The following is a 19,052-nucleotide window of genomic DNA, read 5'->3' on the forward strand; positions in this document are numbered from 1 at the left end:
ATGCTGTAGGGCTACAAATAACATATCTCATCATGATCTGCCCATGATATCAATCTATTCATTTTAAAATGAACAAAATAGTGAATTTGGCTTTTGGTTTGAAAGTGATTTGTAAAATAATTAAAAATGCATGCTTATAGTGATCCCCACATGGTTTGGTAAGTAAATGCACTGCTTAGTACAGCATTGGGCTATACAGACCAGGAATGTGCCATATTCAATGCCTGGTCTGTCTCAAGTTAGCTGCTACAATTGGCTTCAGCTCCTAGAATCATAGAATGATACAACACAGAAGGAGGCCATTCGGCCCATTGTGCCTGTGCCAGCTCTTTGAAAGAGCTATCCAATTAGTCCCACTCCTCCTTCAAGTATTTATCCAATTCCTTTTTGAAAGTTATTATTGAATCTGCTTCCATCACTCTGTCAGGCAGTTCATTCCAGATCATAACAACTTGCTGTGTAATTATTTTTTTCCTCTTGTTGCCTCTGGTTCTTTGGATAATTCCCTTAAATCTCTGTCCTCTGCTTACTGGCCCTTCTGCCACTGGAAACAGTTTCTCCTTATTCACTCTATCAAAACGCTTCATGACTTTGAACACCTCTATCAAATCGTCCCTTAACCTTCTCTCCTCTGGGCTACTGAAGGGTATAATCAGCCAGGGTCCTCGTTCTTGTTTACTATACAATGACTCCTGCTGAAAAGTGCACATGTGTGAATGTTAAGGATCAATTTGGCTCTAGTACCATCCCCCACCACAGCTGAATACCCTGCCAACACTTAGGCCTGTATTTTCTGAGGTGTCACAAACCGATTTCGGGCAGTGCTAGTGTGGGAAGTCAGCCGGGGAGCCATTATACCTGCTCCCTGCTGAGTGCCGCCACTTCCAGGGTTTTCTGCCGGATACGTCTGCCCAAGATATAGGTAGGTGTATTATAATAAGATGGTAATGACAGAACAAGCTCATCTGTTAGGTTCTCCACCATTACTGCCATAACAACAGTGGACTCTGGGTTTGCTGATGTACAATAGGTATGCAGTGTTGCTACTGTGGGTAGTTTAATGGTCCTTTTAAATCACCGATTGATTCACTTTGCAGCCTGTGATTGTTGAAATTATTTAAATGGGGCTGCCTTCATGTTGCAGTCCAGGAGCTAAAAATTGCTAATTAGGGTCAGTGCTGGTCAGATGGGCAAGTGCCACACTGCCAGCCGCAATGAGTGATTGGCCCAGATTTTGTTGGAGCGGGGCATGTCGCGGTGTATGCCTTTAGTTAGATTTCTTCAGCTCAAAATTGTTTTGTGCTGTAACTTGCTGCATCTGGGACCTTAGTGAACGGCAGGACCAAGTGTCTCTCCTTAACCAATGATTTAAGGATTGAGAAAGAAACAGAGGAACGACAGAGAAGGAGGGTGAATTAGAGCCAAATCAGGTACAGAAAGAGAAATAAAGTGGGAAAGAAAGATTGGATTAAGAGAGAGAGAAAAAAGGGACAGAAAGGAAAAGTAAGAAAAAGTAAATATTTAAAATTTGACATTTTAAAAATCTCTAACAACAATTTAATACATGCAGGAATGAGATCGAATTGTTTAAATTGTTCCCTTTCTGGGCCAGAGAGGTTGATTGGCATTACAGTAACAATTATCACATTGTTAAAAAGGTATTTACGCTGTTAAGTTCCAGCCCTAACTTTCTGCAGTGAGTTTAATGGGCAATTAATGTGCAAATCTAGCAAGTTCTTAAAAATAAAAGGGAGCCTAAAGGTGAGATGCCGTTTGTGCGAAGTCAATGGCAGAGTGGCGTAAATCAACCGGCAAGTTCTGGAGATTCACAATTCAGGGCGTACCTCTTAACCCCCTGAAATCCTGAAGGGTTTTGATAGAGTAAATAAGGACAAACTGTTTCCAGTGGCAGAAGGGTCGGTAACCAGAGGGCACAGATTTAAGGTAATTGGCAAAAGAATCATTAATAACGGTGTGTGTCGTTAACACAATGTTATTTTTCCGGCAAGATTCATCCCATTGTGTTACTGATGATGGACTGCAGAGAGATATTTATATAGTTCTGTTCGTTACTGAATAAAAAGTTAGTAACAAAAAAAATGTGGATTTCTTTCTTTCGTTTAGTGCCGCCTCAGCTCAGTTCGTAGCACTTTTGCCTCTGAGTCAGAAGGTCGTGAATTGAAGATCCAGTTCTAAACTTACGCCTTAACACCATAGTCAGTGGCAGCTCTCTTGCCTCTGTCAGAAAGTCATAGGTTTAAGCCCCGATCCAGGAATTAAGCTCATTATCTAGGTTGATACTTCAGTGCAGTACTGAGGGAGTGCTGCATTGTTGGAGGTGCTGCCTTTTGGATGGGACGTTAAACTGAGGGCATACCTGCCTGCTCAGATGGCCATAAAATAGTTGTGTCTCAACCAACATCACTAAATCAGATTATCTGGTCATTTATCTCATTGTTATTTGCGGGATCTTGCTGTGTGCAAATTGGCTGCCACATTTGCCTACACTGCACCTACACTTCAAAAGTACTTTAGTGGCTGTAAAGCACTGTGGGATGGACTGTGGACGTGAAAGGCGCTACATAAATGCAGCCCACTTGATTGGCACCCTATCCACCACCCTAAACATTCACTCCCTTCACCATCGGCACACGGTGGCTGCAGTGTGTACCATCTACAGGATGCACTGCAGCAACTCACCAAGGCTTCTTCGACAGCACCTCCCAGACACGCAACCTCTACCACCTAGAAGGACAAGGGCAGCAGGCACATGGGAACAACACCGCCTGCATGTTCCCCTCCAAGTCACACACCATCCCGACTCGGAAATATATCGCCGTTCCTTCATCGTCACTGGGTCAAAATCCTCAAACTCCCTACCTAACAGCACGGTGGGAGAACCTTCACCACACGGACTGCAGTGGTTCAAGAAGGCGGCTCACCGCCACCTTCTCAAGGACAATTAGGGATGGGCAATAAATGCTGGCCATACCAGCGACGCCCACATCCCATGAACGAAAAAAAAGTTCTTTCTTTAAGCACATAATCTGGGCTGATACTTAAGTGAAGCACTGAGTGAGTGTCGCATCGTTGGAAGTGCCTTTTTTCAAATAAGATAGCAAACCAAGAGTACATATGCCTGTTGAGATGGACATGAAAGATCCATTGGCACTATTCAAAATCAGAAAATTATGGGCTGCACAGAAGCAGCACAGTGGAATTTTTACTCCCAATGTCTGTGAAATGCTTTGGTATGTTTCCAAGAACCGTGAATAAGGCATTATGGAAATACAGGTCTTTTTTTTTTATTTAGCTACAAAATTGTTAAATGTCTAATAAAACCAAGTTTCGCAATGTAAAATAAAGGCAAATTTTAACTGTCGCTTTATTAAAAAAAATACAGTTATTTTATAAACTGTTTAAACACTAGTTAAGATCTCTAATACAATGGCTTACTTTGAATTGTAACGTCTCATTGTTATGTAGACAAATGTGGCAACCATTTTGTGCATAGCAGGATACCACAAAATAAGGTACCCAAAAATCTGCTAGCATCTGCTGTTCATCCAATTTTTATCTATAATCTTGTGCCAATTGACAAACAGAAACTGTATTTTACAAACATGATGTGCCAATTCTAAAAGGCCTGCACGAGCCCATTTCTTCACATTGACCAGCGATGGTTCCAGTTGCGGTTTGACAGGGACGGTCAGTAAGAAACATTGCTGAATATCAAGGAACTCGCAAAGCCATAGGCTCAAATGCAAGTTGGATTTATCCATTCTCTCAGCCTTCTTCCATTTATTATCATTTCCCGAACAAAGAATTGAATGCGAGTGACTCCACCAACAAAAGGGCTTTGAATCTGGAGGAAAAGTAGCCCTCAAAGAGGGTGAAAAAATCCAAGTGGCCCTATTATTTGCACTTACACTAATTAGACATTTTTCCCGTCAACTATTCATTGCTGCAGTGAAGACAAACTTACTGAATTACTTTCTAAATTGTTAGCAAAAGTTTACATCTGTTTGTATCGCTGTGAAGTAAAATAAGCACTTCAACAGTATTGTGAAAAACTGGAGAAAGTTAGTATTGTTTGTAGTATTGTGGAATCATGAAGAGAGGCATAAATTAATGAAACCCATCTCAGGAAGGATTACCATTTCAAACAGTGTCCCTCCAAATTCTTAAAGAGAAATGAGCCCTTAAGTTTAAGGAAAACTTTAAAATAGCAAAACCCTGATTGGTTCCCTAAAGGGGCAGAAACCAAGAGGGGAGGAATATTAGTGAAAGACTTGCTCCAGAGTGACGAGTAAACCAGTATCATTTTAATCTGCTGTACTAATATCTGGAATTCTGCAAGGGGGCATTTTCCCTTGCTTTCTACTTCCTTCCCCTTTTCACTTCCTAGATGTCAACACTCATTTCTCATGGACCTGCCTATGGATTCTGTAGTGGTTTACTGCAGTATGATTTAGCCCATTTCTGCACTTCTGCCCACTTTCTCCTGAATCTCTTCTTTGCAATTTAGTATTTCAGGATTTTACATCTCAGGAAGTGTTATTGGCTTGGGACAAGGGCATAGTGCTGCTAGAATTCAGAACAAATCTGATTTTGTGAAGTTCAGTATATTTATTTCTGGAATATTAGGGCTGATTTTTCTGGCCTTTACTCCCATGGAACACTGGCCAGGTCTCTACCGCTTTAACATAGTCCCGGACTTCTGGCATTTTCCTGGAGGTGGGGGAGAGGGCTAGGCCTTTCAGTGGGAGGTATTCTAATGAGATGGGGGAGAGGCGGTATTCCTGGCTTCCTACCTCATTCACTGGAACTAATGTTGACAGGGCATCTCAGGAGGGGGGTGCCCAAAGAGCATGATGCTGTGGCCTGCAACGGGACCGCTATCGACCGGAGGGTCCATGGGGGTTCTGAGGCAAACCAAAGACTGCATGGTAGGGCCAGGTTAAATAGTTTAAGCCCCCTCCAAGATCATTGGATGGAATTGGGACCTTCTAAGTTCCCAATCCCAATTACAGGGACCACAGACACAACCACAGGCCTGAGAGGATTGCAGAGGCCCCTGATTTCTTGCCCTTTCTGTTGGCAATAGGGCCTGCCAGAGGGCAGTCCTAAGAAGCCTGCAGCTGTCCTAGATTTTCCTGTCCCCTCCGCTGGCACTGGCCAGGAGGCTGGTTAACGCTGGGGCTATCCCTGGACCATTTAAATGCCCGGGACAGGAAATCTCAGAATCTAGGGGCTGAATGGGAGCAGTGCACTTCGGGTCTGCAGCTCCTGTCTAGCACAGGGGCAGGGAGAGACAGGAAAATCTGCCCTATTATGGTTTACAGTTCAGTTCTGGCTCTTAGCTGGATCGGTTTAAATCAGTCCAAACTAGTCTGAGTCATGCATCTTAAAATAGCTTATCCCCGTTCTCAGTTTATCCCCATTCTCAGCTAGTACAACAATAATTGTACTGTAACCTCCTCCAATAATGATTTGAATCGCATTTGGCATAAATTAAGACTCAATCTAAGGTTGAATTCACACTGGCCCTTATTTGGATATTTGCCAATTTACTTAACAGCAAACATGAGGGGTAGTTAATCCCTCATTTGACCTACTGCACCTGGTATGGCAAATCACTGTTGTCTGACTATACCTATCTGTTGTCATTGTTTTGACGTACAACCTTTTAACAAAAGTCAAAATGCTATGTAGTACATGTATAGACTTTTAAAAACATATTTCACTAATCCATACATGCACTTGAAGCATTCAGCCTTACCACTCTTCTGACTCAGTAAAGCAATAAACTACCACTTTTTAAATTATCAACAAGAGCTAGAAACATTTCTACTTTAAAGTGTTCTGATGAAAAGTCTGTACTAAAGTCTATTTATAAGAAATGTAAGGATTTCAACAGTGTGACTGTTTCATACAGGTGACATCATATTCTTGTTATTCAAATTAGTTTTTCTTCAAAAATTCACTTATACACCTTAAAATGCTTATCAGCTTGGTTCCATAATTTAAATGTAAAATACTGTTCAATGAAATAATTCTTTCTCTTTAATAATTTCCTAATATCTCCCAATTTTATCTTTCTACTTCTGAAGGCAAAGGCCCCAATATTTCACAGGATATCCACCGATCTGTCACCTTAAATTCAGTGGGAGACCAGGGGAACCCCCAAAGAAACAGGGAAGACCCAAACTTCTGTCCGGCTCTTACAAAGAAAATGACAGGGTGGGGGCAGAAACAGGGGCCCTGATATTTACGGGGAGGTGGGGAGGGAGCGGGGTAGCGGGGGTAGAAACCTGGAAATCCTGGGGAGCGGAGGTCCTTCCAAATTTAACGGCAGGACCTCGTTACCATTTTTAAAAAATTCCGTTTCCCGCCCGGCAGCCGGCCAAATTGACAGGCTGGCCGGCTACCGGGCGAGAAATCCAGCGGCAGAAGGGAATGGTCCCCGGCAATCGGGAAAGATCAGGGGTCGAAATGGGGGAAGTCGGCAGATCTTGGGCCAGGAGGCTCAGGATTGGGAGTGGAAAGGAGGGGGGGTCGGCAGCGAGGAGAGGCCGTGATCAGCAGAAAGTTTGCGTGAGGGGCTGGTGGGAGTACTCCTGCTCCTCCTGGCTCACATGGAGTGCTCTGAAAAGCACTTACCTTCAGCTGCTCCCTTCTCCATTTTACTGCCGGGTTTCCCGACCCCTGGGAGACCTGGCCAGCAACCTTTAAATTTAAATCAGACTTCCAACTGCACCGAGGGAGCCTGATTTAAATATTATCACAAAGTGTCCCACCTCTCCAAGATGCAACACGGGCATTCCACGCAACCTGCTGCCGTAAAAATGGCGGCAGGCGCACATGGGCGAGTTACGGTCGCATTTCACAATTTAAAATTTTTAACCCCCCCACCCCGGCCCTCTCCTGCCTGTCGTGGAGGGGATTAATATCGACCCCAGGGTCTCCATAAATTGGGAATTCCCTCTCCTGGCCCTGGTGTACCAGGGTATTGAGCAAGATGAAACCTACAGACATTGCCAAGGGCATATATGGGCCCACAGGTGAGGACCTCATTATCATTTTTAAAATTCTGTTTCCTGCCCGGCAGCTGGCCAAATTGACAGGCTGTCCGGCTGCCAGCCGGGAAAGCCAGCGGCAGAAGGGAACGATCCCTTCGCAAGTGGCCTGAACCCTGATGAGGACAATTAAAAAAAAATTACTATTGGATCAGTTCACTCAGTTAGGAGCAACCATCTTTCCCATAGCAAGTGGCTGCTCTAGTTTTCTAGTGCATGGTTTCCAAAGAAGCACCTCAAGTGGCACCTCTGCCCACCTGCCCCATGGAAATGAGGTGCCCTCCATCTGACCCCGCAAACTCCAGTAGGGGTTCAATATTGGAGGGCAACCACCAGGATCATCACCCATGGAGCTTCGGGGCCATTGTCTCTTACTGGGGTAGTTCCATGGTTGCCAACTGCCCTCTGGTACCTCCTTCTAGTAACCGTTCTTCATGTGAGAATCTAGCTAGTGAGTGTTGGGAGCTATTTAACTATAAGAAGCATCAAAGACAAGTCTGATCCTCTCCTCAGCCTATAGCCAGCTAGGTTCTCCGAATACCAGGCAAGCGTAGGGACACTGGATGATTTTAGCCCAGCTGTAGCTGAGATCAACTGACTCATCACAGTTCAGAGATTAAACACAGAATGTTTCTGGTATGTGTGGCTCAGTATCACACCCTGTGGTACATTCACCCACTTAGTCATTGGGAAGACCCTGATTTAGATTTTCAATAATGCCCTAAAAAACAACAGTTAAGTTCTCTATATTAAATTGCATCTCACCAGTATATCCTCCATAATATATATATATATTTTTTTTATTCGTTCATGGGATGTGGGCGTCGCTGGCGAGGCTGGCATTTATTGCCCATCCCTAATTGCCCTTGAGAAGGTGGTGGTGAGCCGTTTTCTTGAACCGCTGCAGTCCGTGTGGTGACGGTTCTCCCACAGTGCTGTTAGGAAGGGAGTTCCAGGATTTTGACCCAGCGACGATGAAGGAACGGTGATATATTTCCAAGTCGGGATGGTCTGTGACTTGGAGGGGAATGTGCAGGTGGTGGTGTTCCCACGTGCCTGCTGCTCTTGTCCTTCTAGGTGGTAGAGGTCGTGGGTTTGGGAGGTGCTGTCGAAGAAGCCTTGGCGAGTTGCTGCAGTGCATCCTGTGGATGGTACACACTGCAGCCACAGTGCGCCGGTGGTGAAGGGAGTGAATGTTTAGGGTGGTGGATAGGGTGCCAATCAAGCGGGCTGCTTTATCTTCCGGTATCATCCGGTATCCTCCATTTGAACACTTGTGTGGAGATATACCATCAGAAATAAAAACTATATACACAGACATTATAAGAACAAAGTGACAGCTTTGGGCTGTGGGCTAAATAAACAAATAAAACTATAAAATTTGTTATAATCGTTATTATGCTCAGTTGAAAACATATTACGAGGATATTAAGTAGAGTAAGTCATGCCCAGCAGTGAGATTCAATAAATTATCTCCATTTATGACCCTAACGATATCTAACAACCAACAATCTTGTGCAGATATTTATCGTATCTCACTGATGGTTCTAATAGCTTGCAGTTTCTTTGTGACTGTGACTATGGTGTACTATCAATCCTCATTCTCCTTCACTTCTCTGCAGACGTTGACAAGATCGACAACAGCATTCTTCTCTAATGCCTCGCCCTGGTGTCCAGCTTGGTGGGACAGCACTTGCTGGGTTCCACTCTTTCCTATCCAATCATAGCCATGGTATTTCTAGCACATGTCTTCAGAGTCGCCCAAGGATCAATCCTTAGCTCCCTCCTCTTGTTCATCTACATGCTTCCCTTTGGTGACAACATCCGCAGACATAGAGTCAGCTGACATGTACGCTGATAACACCCAGTTTTACCTCTGCACCATTCCTCTCAACCCCTCCACTGCCTCTGTGCTATCAGACTCCTTATCCAGCTTCTACTCTTGGATGAGTGTAACTTTCTCTAGCTAAACACTGGAGAGACCACTGTCATTCATGATAATTGTAATCTAACCCGCCCAATGGGAAACTGATGGGAATGGGTCAGCCGTCCTTTTTACATTCCCCCCACCCACCCCGCAGATTTTATTTTCCATTGAAGCCGGAGGTGGGGGGGGGGGGGGGTTAGGTTAAAATTACACCCATTGGGGTAAATTTTAATTTCCAGCCAAGAAGGGAGCCGGTGGGGTGGGGTGGGGTGGGGGGGGGAGCCATCAATGGCACTTCCAGGTTTCACGCTCTGCAGCCAGCCTGATTGACAGGCTTTCGGCAGTGAAAGGAGCTGCACATCAGAGAGGGAGCGGGAGGGAGAGAGAGATCATCGGGCTTTGAAAAAATCGGAGGTGCGGAGGGAAGGTGAGAGGACGTGGATGACATTGCGGGGGGGGGGGGGGGTGGGGGTGTGTGGAGACAGCCGCCACCGTGGATCGGGGGGGGGGGGGGGGGGACAGCCGCCACCGTGGATTGGGGGGGGGGGAGGGGGGACAGCCGCCACCCTGGATCAGGGAGCAGGGCTGGCTTATCGTGGGGGTCCTGTTGGCCAGGTGAGCTCGTTGGGCCTGGATGAAGCACTCCTGCTCCTTCGAGCCACAAGCAGTGCAATAAAGGCTCTCACCTCATGGATCCGGCCCTTCCCGCCTGCTTTCACTTGACGTGATTCGGAGGCAATGGGAAACCCGAACAGGTATGGTTAAATTCACTGTAATTGTCCAAAACACCTCAAATATCTCAATGAGATACATTACCCCTTTAAGTATCGGCCTGCTGGCTTCAAGTGGGGACGGAAATTACTGATGTCTGCTCTCCACACGCAGACAAATCTGCCTGGGTTAGACCCAGAAGTGGGCGTGTTGGAGCTGGGATGCGGTCCCGCTCCGAAAACTTGGCATTTTCACTGCCCATCCGCCCCCAACCCAAACATTCTTTACCCCATTGTCTTTGGCCCTCACCATAAACTCCATACCCACGCCACCAATTCCACTACCTACTGGCCACAGTCTCTGGCTGAACCAGATTGTTTGCATCCTTAGTGTCCTGTTTGGCCCTAAGTTGAGTTTCCAACTCCATATCCTCTCCCTCACAAAGATTGCCTGCGTTCAACTCTGTTCAAATCACCCACCTCTGCCCTTACCTCAGTGCATCCACTGCTGAAACCCTCATATACATGTGTCATCACCTCCTGACTCAGCTACTCCAAAGCTCTGCTTGCTGGCCTCCCATCCTCCACCCTCCATAAACCACAGCTCATTCAAAACTCTGCTGCTGGCATCCTATCCCACACCAAGTTACGCTTACTCATCACCCCTGTCCTCGCTGACCTACATTGGTTTCCGCTCATCCAATGCTTCAAGTTTAACATTTTTGTCTTTGCTTTTAAATCCCTCCATGGCCTCATTCTTCCTTGTCTCCATAGATTCCTCCAGCCTACAAATCTCCCCAACTCACCATTCTCTGATACTGGCCTTTTTGCCATTCCCCCTTCCTTCACCCCACCTTTGGTGGCAGAGCCTTCTTGGCCCCATGCTCAGGAATTCCCTCCCTAAACCTTTTCACCTCCCTCTCTTCTTTTAAGAACCTCCCTAAAACTCTCCTCTTTGACCTTACTACCATACTTTTGGTCACCCCTCCTAATAAGTTTTTTTTGGCTCAGCATATGTTTTCTTCACCCTCTGTGAACCACCGCAAGACATTTTTCTACGTTAAAAACACCATATATATGCGAAGTATAGATCTTGCTCTAACGCGATCAAGTAAAGGCCCTGATGTATGAAATTATTAAAATAATCTGTGAAATTAAAGCTTCTTTTCAGGTAGTATTTTTCTGTGAGGTAGACCCAATTTTTTTTCATTCATTCATGGGATGTGGGCATCACTGTTAAGGCCCAAATTTATTGCCCAACCCTAATTGCCCTTGAGAAGGTGGTGGTGAGCCGCTTTCTTGAACCGCTGCAGTCCGTGTGGTGAAGGTTCTCCCACAATGCTATTAGGTAGGGGGTTCCAGGATTTTTATCCAGTGACGATGAAGGAATGGCGATATATTTCCAAGTCGGGATGGTGTGTGACTTGGAAGGAATTGTCCAGTATTTCAAACTTAACAATCATTAATGGGTAGATTTTTTGAATTGAAAGAAGCCTTCTGCCCAACATTGTATTGCAACTCCCAATCTTAGAAGAGCACCTTCTTATTGCACTAATGTGAACTATTCTTCTTCCTACACCAGCCATTCTTATTATCTCTGAGTGAGATTGCCAACTTGGGGGGGAAATTTCCGTAGGGGTTCTCCTGATCGTCTGCCGTAACTTTGGGAGGAGAGCTGTGGAAGTCCCAGAAAACCAATATCCTAGGGGGAGTGTTTGCTGGTGCTGTTGGGGAGGGTTTAAACTAATGTGGCAGGGGGATGGGAACCGATGCAGGAAGTCAGTGGGAAGTAAAGTGGTGACAGAAACAAAAGGCAGTAAGGGAGAGTGTACAGAACATGACCGGACAGATGGTCTGAGAAAGCAGGGCAAAGACCAAGAGAAGTCTAGATTAAACTGCATTTATTTCAATGCAAGAAGTCTGATGGGCAAGGCAGATGAACTCAGGGCATGGATGGGTACATGGGACTGGGATGTTATAGCTATTACTGAAACATGGCTAAGGGAGGGGCAGGACTGGCAGCTCAATGTTCCAGGGTACAGATGCTATAGGAAAGATAGAGCAGGAGGTAAGAGAGGAGGAGGAGTTGCGTTCTTGATTAGGGAGAACATCACGGCAGTAGTGAGAGGGGATATATCCGAGGGTTCGCCCACTGAGTCTATATGGGTAGAACTGAAAAATAAGAAGGGAGAGATCACTTTGATAGGATTGTACTACAGACCCCCAAATAGTCAACAGGAAATTGAGGAGCAAATATGTAAGGAGATTACAGACAGCTGCAAGAAAAATAGGGTGGTAATAGTAGGGGACTTTAACTTTCCCAACATTGACTGGGACAGCCATAGCATTAGGGGCTTGGATGGAGAGAAATTTGTTGAGTGTATTCAGGAGGAATTTCTCATTCAGTATGTGGATGGCCCAACTAGAGAGGGGGCAAAACTTGACCTCCTCTTGGGAAATAAGGAAGGGCAGGTGACAGAAGTGTTAGTGAGGGATCACTTTGGGACCAGTGATCATAATTCCATTAGTTTTAAGATAGCTATGGAGAATGATAGGTCTGGCCCAAAAGTTAAAATTCTAAATTGGGGAAAGGTCAATTTTGATGGTATTAGACAGGAACTTTCAGAAGTTGATTGGGAGAGTCTGTTGGCAGGCAAAGGGACGTCTGGGTAAGTGGGAGGCTTTCAAAAGTGTGTTAACCAGGGTTCAGGGTAAGCACATTCCTTATAAAGTGAAGGGCAAGGCTGGTAGATGTAGGGAACCTTGGATGACTCGGGAGATTGAGGCCCTAGTCAAAAAGAAGAAGGAGGCATATGACATGCATAGGCAGCTGGGATCAAGTGGATCCCTTGAAGAGTATAGAGATTGCCGGAGTAGAGTTAAGAGAGAAATCAGGAGGGCAAAAAGGGGACATGAGATTGCTTTGGCAGATAAGGCAAAGGAGAATCCAAAGAGCTTCTACAAATACATAAAGGGCAAAAGAGTAACTAGGGAGAGAGTAGGGCCTCTTAAGGATCAACAAGGTCATCTATGTGCGGAACCACAAGAGATGGGTGAGATCCTGAATGAATATTTCACATCGGTATTTACGGTTGAGAAAGTCATGGATGTTAGGGAACTTGGGGAAATAAATAGTGATGTCTTGAGGAGTGTACATATTACAGAGAGGGAGGTGCTGGAAGTCTTAACGCGCATCAAGGTAGATAAATCTCCGGGACCTGATGAAATGTATCCCAGGACGTTATGGGAGGTTAGGGAGGAAATTGCGGGTCCCCTAGCAGAGATATTTGAATCATCGACAGCTACAGGTGAGGTGCCTGAAGATTGGAGGGTAGCAAATGTTGTGCCTTTGTTTAAGAAGGGCGGCAGGGAAAAGCCTGGGAACTACAGACCGGTGAGCCTGACATCTGTAGTGGGTAAGTTGTTAGAGGGTATTCTGAGGGACAGGATCTACAGGCATTTGGAGAGGCAGGGACTAATTAGGAACAGTCAGCATGGTTTTGTGAGAGGAAAATCATGTCTCACGAATTTGATTGAGTTTTTTGAAGGGGTAACCAAGAAGATAGATGAGGGCTGTGCAGTAGACGTGGTCTACATGGACTTCAGCAAAGCCTTTGACAAGGTACCGCATGATAGGTTGTTACATAAGGTTAAATCTCATGGGACCCAAGGTGAGGTAGCCAATTGGATACAAAATTGGCTTGACGACAGAAGACAGAGGGTGGTTGTAGAGGGTTGTTTTTCAAACTGGATGCCTGTGTCCAGCGGTGTGCCTCAGGGATCGGTGCTGGGTCCGCTGTTATTTGTTATTTATATTAATGATTTGGATGAGAATTTAGGAGGCATGGTTAGTAAGTTTGCAGATGACACCAAGATTGATGGCATTGTGGACAGTGAAGAAGGTTATCTAGGATTGCAACGGGACCTTGATAAATTGGGCCAGTGGGCCGATGAATGGCAGATGGAGTTTAATATAGATAAATGTGAGGTGATGCATTTTGGTAGATCGAATCGGGCCAGGACCTACTCCGTTAATGGTAGGGCGTTGGGGAGAGTTATAGAACAAAGAAATCTAGGAGTACAGGTTCATAGCTCTTTGAAAGTGGAGTCACAGGTGGATAGGGTGGTGAAGAAGGCATTCAGCATGCTTGGTTTCATTGGTCAGAACATTGAATACAGGAGTTGGGATGTCTTGTTGAAGTTGTACAAGACATTAGTAAGGCCACACTTGGAATACTGTGTACAGTTCTGGTCACCCTATTATAGAAAGGATATTATTAAACTAGAAAGAGTGCAGAAAAGATTTACTAGGATGCTACCGGGACTTGATGGTTTGACTTATAGGGAGAGGTTAGATAGACTGGGACTTTTTTCCCTGTAGAGAAGGTTGTTTAGGGGTGATCTTATAGAAGTCTATAAAATAATGAGGGGCATAGATAAGGTAGATAGTCAAAATCTTTTCCCAAAGGTAGGGGAGTCTATAACGAGGGGACATAGATTTAAGGTGAGAGGGGAGAGATACAAAAGGGTCCAGAGGGGCAATTTTTTCACTCAAAGGGTGGTGAGTGTCTGGAACGAGCTGCCAGAGGCAGTAGTCGAGGCGGGTACAATTTTGTCTTTTAAAAAGCATTTGGACAGTTACATGGGTAAGATGGGTATAGAGGGATATGGGCCAAGTGCAGGCAATTGGGACTAGCTTAGTGGTATAAACTGGGCGACATGGACATGTTGGGCCGAAGGGCCTGTTTCCATGTTGTAACTTCTATGATTCTATGAAAAGCGGCTGTTTTCCCAGGGTTTCCGCAGTCCTTCTGCCGAAGTTACAGCGGAAGAACGGGAGAAACTCTGCGGAAATTCAACTCTTAGTGTCAAAAATGTGGGCGACTGGATTAAGACTGCCCCAAGTCATTTCATGCAGGAGTCTTACAGACCAGAGAGAGGACACTTTCAAAACCATCACTCTGAAATTGTTTTAATACTATGCAAGACCGTGCTGGCACCGACAGTCCCCACTGTATGATTCTTGCATGGCCAGCTGTAACCTCAAGGTAAACCTGTATTTGCCAAGACTGACCATTGGGAAAGATCCAGTTAAAATAAACGACAGGTCTTTTCAGCAGCCAACTGGAGCGAATTCCAGCAGGTTTACCTTGGAGCTGTGGCCAGTTGTTCGAGAACCGTATGTTAGAGAGCAACTTTGTAAAACAATTTGTTGATCAATAAAATTAAAATTTTTACAGTATTCTATGAGAAGGCGGTTGGTGAATGCTGATTACTTTCAGAGGCTGTAATGCCTGAAAGTGAACCTCCTTCACTGTTGTTGATAAGAGTCATTTCATGAGTTATTAAAGTGATATTGGGAGATTTTTTAAAATGGATTTATATTTGTGGAAGAATTTGATGCCTTAAGATAGTGGAAAAGTGGTTAGAAATTGGGGTCAATTTTAACCTAGCCAGAACGTCAAGAAACTGACAGGGTCGGGACCAACTCTGGGTTTACACCCCGCCCGATTTTACTATCGATTGAAGTCAGTGGAGAGTAATATTGGGCGGGAATAAAACCGGCAGTCTAGCCAATCCCATGGGTTTCCCGCCCGGCGAATTAGGTTAAAATTACCCTTTTTAGTAGCTGTCTCTAACAAAAAAACAATTCACAAGTGTCTTAAAAAAAAACTATAATTAAGAAAAAAAGCATCAGAGGACCCCTGGTAGCACAGGGTTAAAATGTTAAAGAAAATAATGGGAATTTTTGAAGTTCCAATATCCTGCATTCATGAAAAATTTACACACATTTCATTGTTTGAGACTGTGCAGTTTAATAAAAACAAAAATAATACTTAAAAGGAGAAGCATTTTTGCCTGAAATAATTGTTTAAACTCTGTAGTCTATTTTCTAACTCTATATTCATGCTTCTTCGTCCAAATGAGGACCACAGAATGCCAACACAACCAAAGCATGCGTTCAGTGCTTTCTTAATAAAACAATTGCTATCCCTAAATCTAAATATTATCACAGGTCAAAGTGGCACTCTTTCTGCTGCTGTTTGCAGTTTGGAAATTCTTTTTTTTCCCACCTCTTTCAGAAGTACACAATGGCACTGGAATATAAATTACCAGCAGCGATTAAATAATAGTTCAAAGCTGATCGCAAGGTCTGTGGTGTTTACAAAGTATTTTTTAACCAGCATGATGAAACATTTCAAGAAGAGACATTAACCTATGGGCTCAAGTATCAGTGAATGGTTCGAACTGGCATGAGGTTGGATTTTGGGCCTGAATAGTGTGTGACCCCATGATTTGCTTTGTTTAGCCGTGGCAGCTGCGGTTATCAACAGATGTTTCGGCAATAAATAATTGGTATCATCTCAGAAAAGAGCCGTCTACCTGGGGAGAAGGCATAATACAAAAAACACGGGGCCGCTATTACTGCTGCATTAATCTCTCATATACACAGGTTTCTTGGGGAGTTTACTGCAGGTGTTTCTTCTGTGAGAAAGCCTTCTGATGCAGGCAAACTCTCTAAAGTTATAAAGCTTTTGTGTGGGATAACGAAGGTCAGGCAGAGCTATAAATTCCTGTCTTGGAGGAACAAAAACAGCTTTACTACTTTTATAGACAACCTCCTCCCCCCAAGAAAACATGCACAAAACATGTCGGTGAGACTTTAAAATGATTTCTCAAAAATGTTCGCGAGCAAATTGTTTTTGGACTTAAAGTTAGTGTGAAAATAAAGAGAAAATACTTATCTGTGGCCTTACAACAAGAGAAAAAAATGACTGTAGATCCATTTTTGGAGAGGGGTATTTTAAGTCACAGATTCTGAGAAAATGTTCAGTCATCGGTTGTGGAACTAACATATGAAAACTTTGAGCTGAATTCCTGAGACAGAATGGGTTGTTTTGGTTTTGTTTGTTTAAAAAATGGGGGAGGGAAGAGACGCTCCCGCTTTTATAATGATCCCCACGTCTGTGGCTTTCAAAATGTTTGGAATATTGGCTCATCTCCGTTCATGTGAGAGAGGTCACTTTTACTCATTAGCTTTGGCTAACAGCGTGTGTTTGGTTTCATTAAGTATAATGAGAAAGCAGGAAAATAATTTTACAAAAATAGAAAAACACCCCCTTATATAAGCTCTTGAAAGTATTTAAAGGATGGTGTGTGGATTCAATGAGAAAATATTTTGTTTTCACTTATGAATTTTTTTTAAAAAAAGAATTGCTTTTTTGAGTAACAGGTGCATTATTCATACCAACAGATCTGGCAGCTTCTCGCTGATGATATCTTTCAGGTTTGTTTTGTCTTCTGGGCATACTTCTTGTTTGTATTGCCACCTCTCTGGCACAAAGGGCCACTTCATTTCCTTTGCCTGTTCCAGCAGGGTCCTCAGATCAGCAGAGAGTGAAGCTAGGAAGGTCAAAGTTCATGTAAGGAAATCTCAAAGAAATAAAAGACACCTCAATTGTAAATGCTAAGATATGGCATCTGAAGTTGTGAAAGCACATCCACTTGAGAGTAACTACAAGCTGCTCAATCTTTACAAAAGAGTCATAATGATGGTTTGTCTGTCACCGGGTGCTTTACTATACCATGCCCTGCAGGTAAACAAACTCAATCAGCTCTTAAAAACGTTTTTAAAAGGAAGTAAGTCCTTTCAATGACACTCTATGCATGAAGAACCATAGCAGGAATGGAATGGAGACAAAATGGTCATCAAAACACTTAGTAATGCACACTGTAGCAAAGTGTCTGGGATTTGTTCTAAGCAGAATTTTCCGGGGCCATTTTGTGAACTCTGCATAGCTGATGAATTTACAAAAAAAAAAGAATATTTGGCCCTGAAATTCCACAGTGGTTTACCTGGTCTCCTGCTGGAGTTATGCTGAGAGACCAGAAGAACTCTTGCAGAATTTCAGGGCCTATGTTCTGAAGCAGTTGATTTATTATTTGATGTCAGCAACAATTCAGCAAGTATACCTTATTAGTTAAAACATATAAATCAGTGTTTGGACACTTGCTTTTACCTCGTGACTAAGTTAATCATGCAGTGCTCATCAATAATATCCACCTACCTATTCATTACTGCTTTGCTTTATGCACCAACCCATCTTGCTAATGAATAAGGATGGATTAACAAAACTAAATTCTGGCTGATGTCAAGCTAAGCTTCTTTCTTTTTAAAAATACTTTGAGTACTGAATGACTCCTATAGTTTTTAAAACATGAACGGAAGGAGGCGGTGGAGAAAAAACACAAGATTGATTCCTTTGTCAGAGGACTGAGTTATGAGGAGTGCTCTGACAAACTGAGTTTTTCAGCCTTCAAAAGAAAGGACTGAGAGGGGACCTCAGAGATACAGAAGATAGTAAATGGTAGATAATAAAGGTAAATCTAGAGCAATACTTTGAGCTAAGTTATGGCAACAGCACAAGATGGCTTAAGTTCAAGCTTGCAAAAGGTAAATTAACGACGAGTATTAGAAACTTCTCTCTCACACAAAAGGGGTCATTTTAACTTTTATTGCTGAGCGAAAATCGGGCGATAACGAATTGGCCGCCCGCGTTACAGCTTGCCCGATTTTCAGTGGAAAAGAAACTTGGGCGAGCTATAAAAATGACTGTTCTTCACCCGGCAATAAAGAGTGTGCAATGGACTTCTGATAGATTATTCCAGTTTAACAGATTGGGGAGGACCAGGGGACACGTGTTTAAACTATTTAGGAACAGACTGGATGTTAGGCAGTTCTTCTTTTTCCAGAGAGTAGCGTGCCTCTAGAATACATTGCCGGCTGGTACAGTGAGTATGCCTTCAAGAGGGAGCTGGACTGGTTCTTGACTGGGGCAGGGATCGCATCATACAGAAGGTAAGTGTCCTTATAGATAACACTTGGTCCATTTGATCTCCTGGACTGGTTTCAATTGCCTGAGGGGGTCGGAGGGGAATTTTCCAGAGTATTTTTTCCGTTATTGGCCCTGGGTTTTTTCTCAGTTTTTTTGCCACTCCCAGCAAATTACATGGCTGCGGGATGGGGAGGGAGGGTGGAAGTGTTTAGTCATAATGCTCCAGCTATCATGGTGTGGGACAGTTGTGATGGAGCAGCTGGTCTTTTCCTGCCCGTCAATTTTGTATGCTTGTAGAAGGAAAAACCTTGGGGGTTCCTCTGGTCTCCCGCCAAAGTTACAGCAGTAGACCGGTAGAACCTCTGTGGAATTTCAGGACCATACTGATTTTTAAAAGTTTATCAGCTATGCAGAGTTGGATGCTGTAATGAGGAACTGTAGGATGGTGAGCTAGAATGAGATGAATAATCTTTTTTCTTTGTATCTATCTTGTGCCATC

At 44.0% G+C, this 19,052-nt stretch overlaps 1 protein-coding gene across 2 annotated transcripts in view; it reads right to left on the reverse strand.

Moving 5' to 3' along the window:
- Window positions 1-19,052, reverse strand: part of alpk1 (alpha-kinase 1) — a 118,748-nt gene that overhangs the window by 54,466 nt on the left and 45,230 nt on the right. For both annotated transcript variants that reach the window (XM_067990971.1, XM_067990975.1), the window contains exon 3: window positions 16,966-17,120. In XM_067990971.1, coding sequence (XP_067847072.1) covers window positions 16,966-17,120 — 155 coding nt within the window. The remainder of the gene's footprint in view (window positions 1-16,965; window positions 17,121-19,052) is intronic.

The sequence above is a fragment of the Heptranchias perlo genome, chromosome 1, assembly GCF_035084215.1.
Source record: "Heptranchias perlo isolate sHepPer1 chromosome 1, sHepPer1.hap1, whole genome shotgun sequence".
NCBI lineage: Eukaryota > Metazoa > Chordata > Chondrichthyes > Hexanchiformes > Hexanchidae > Heptranchias > Heptranchias perlo.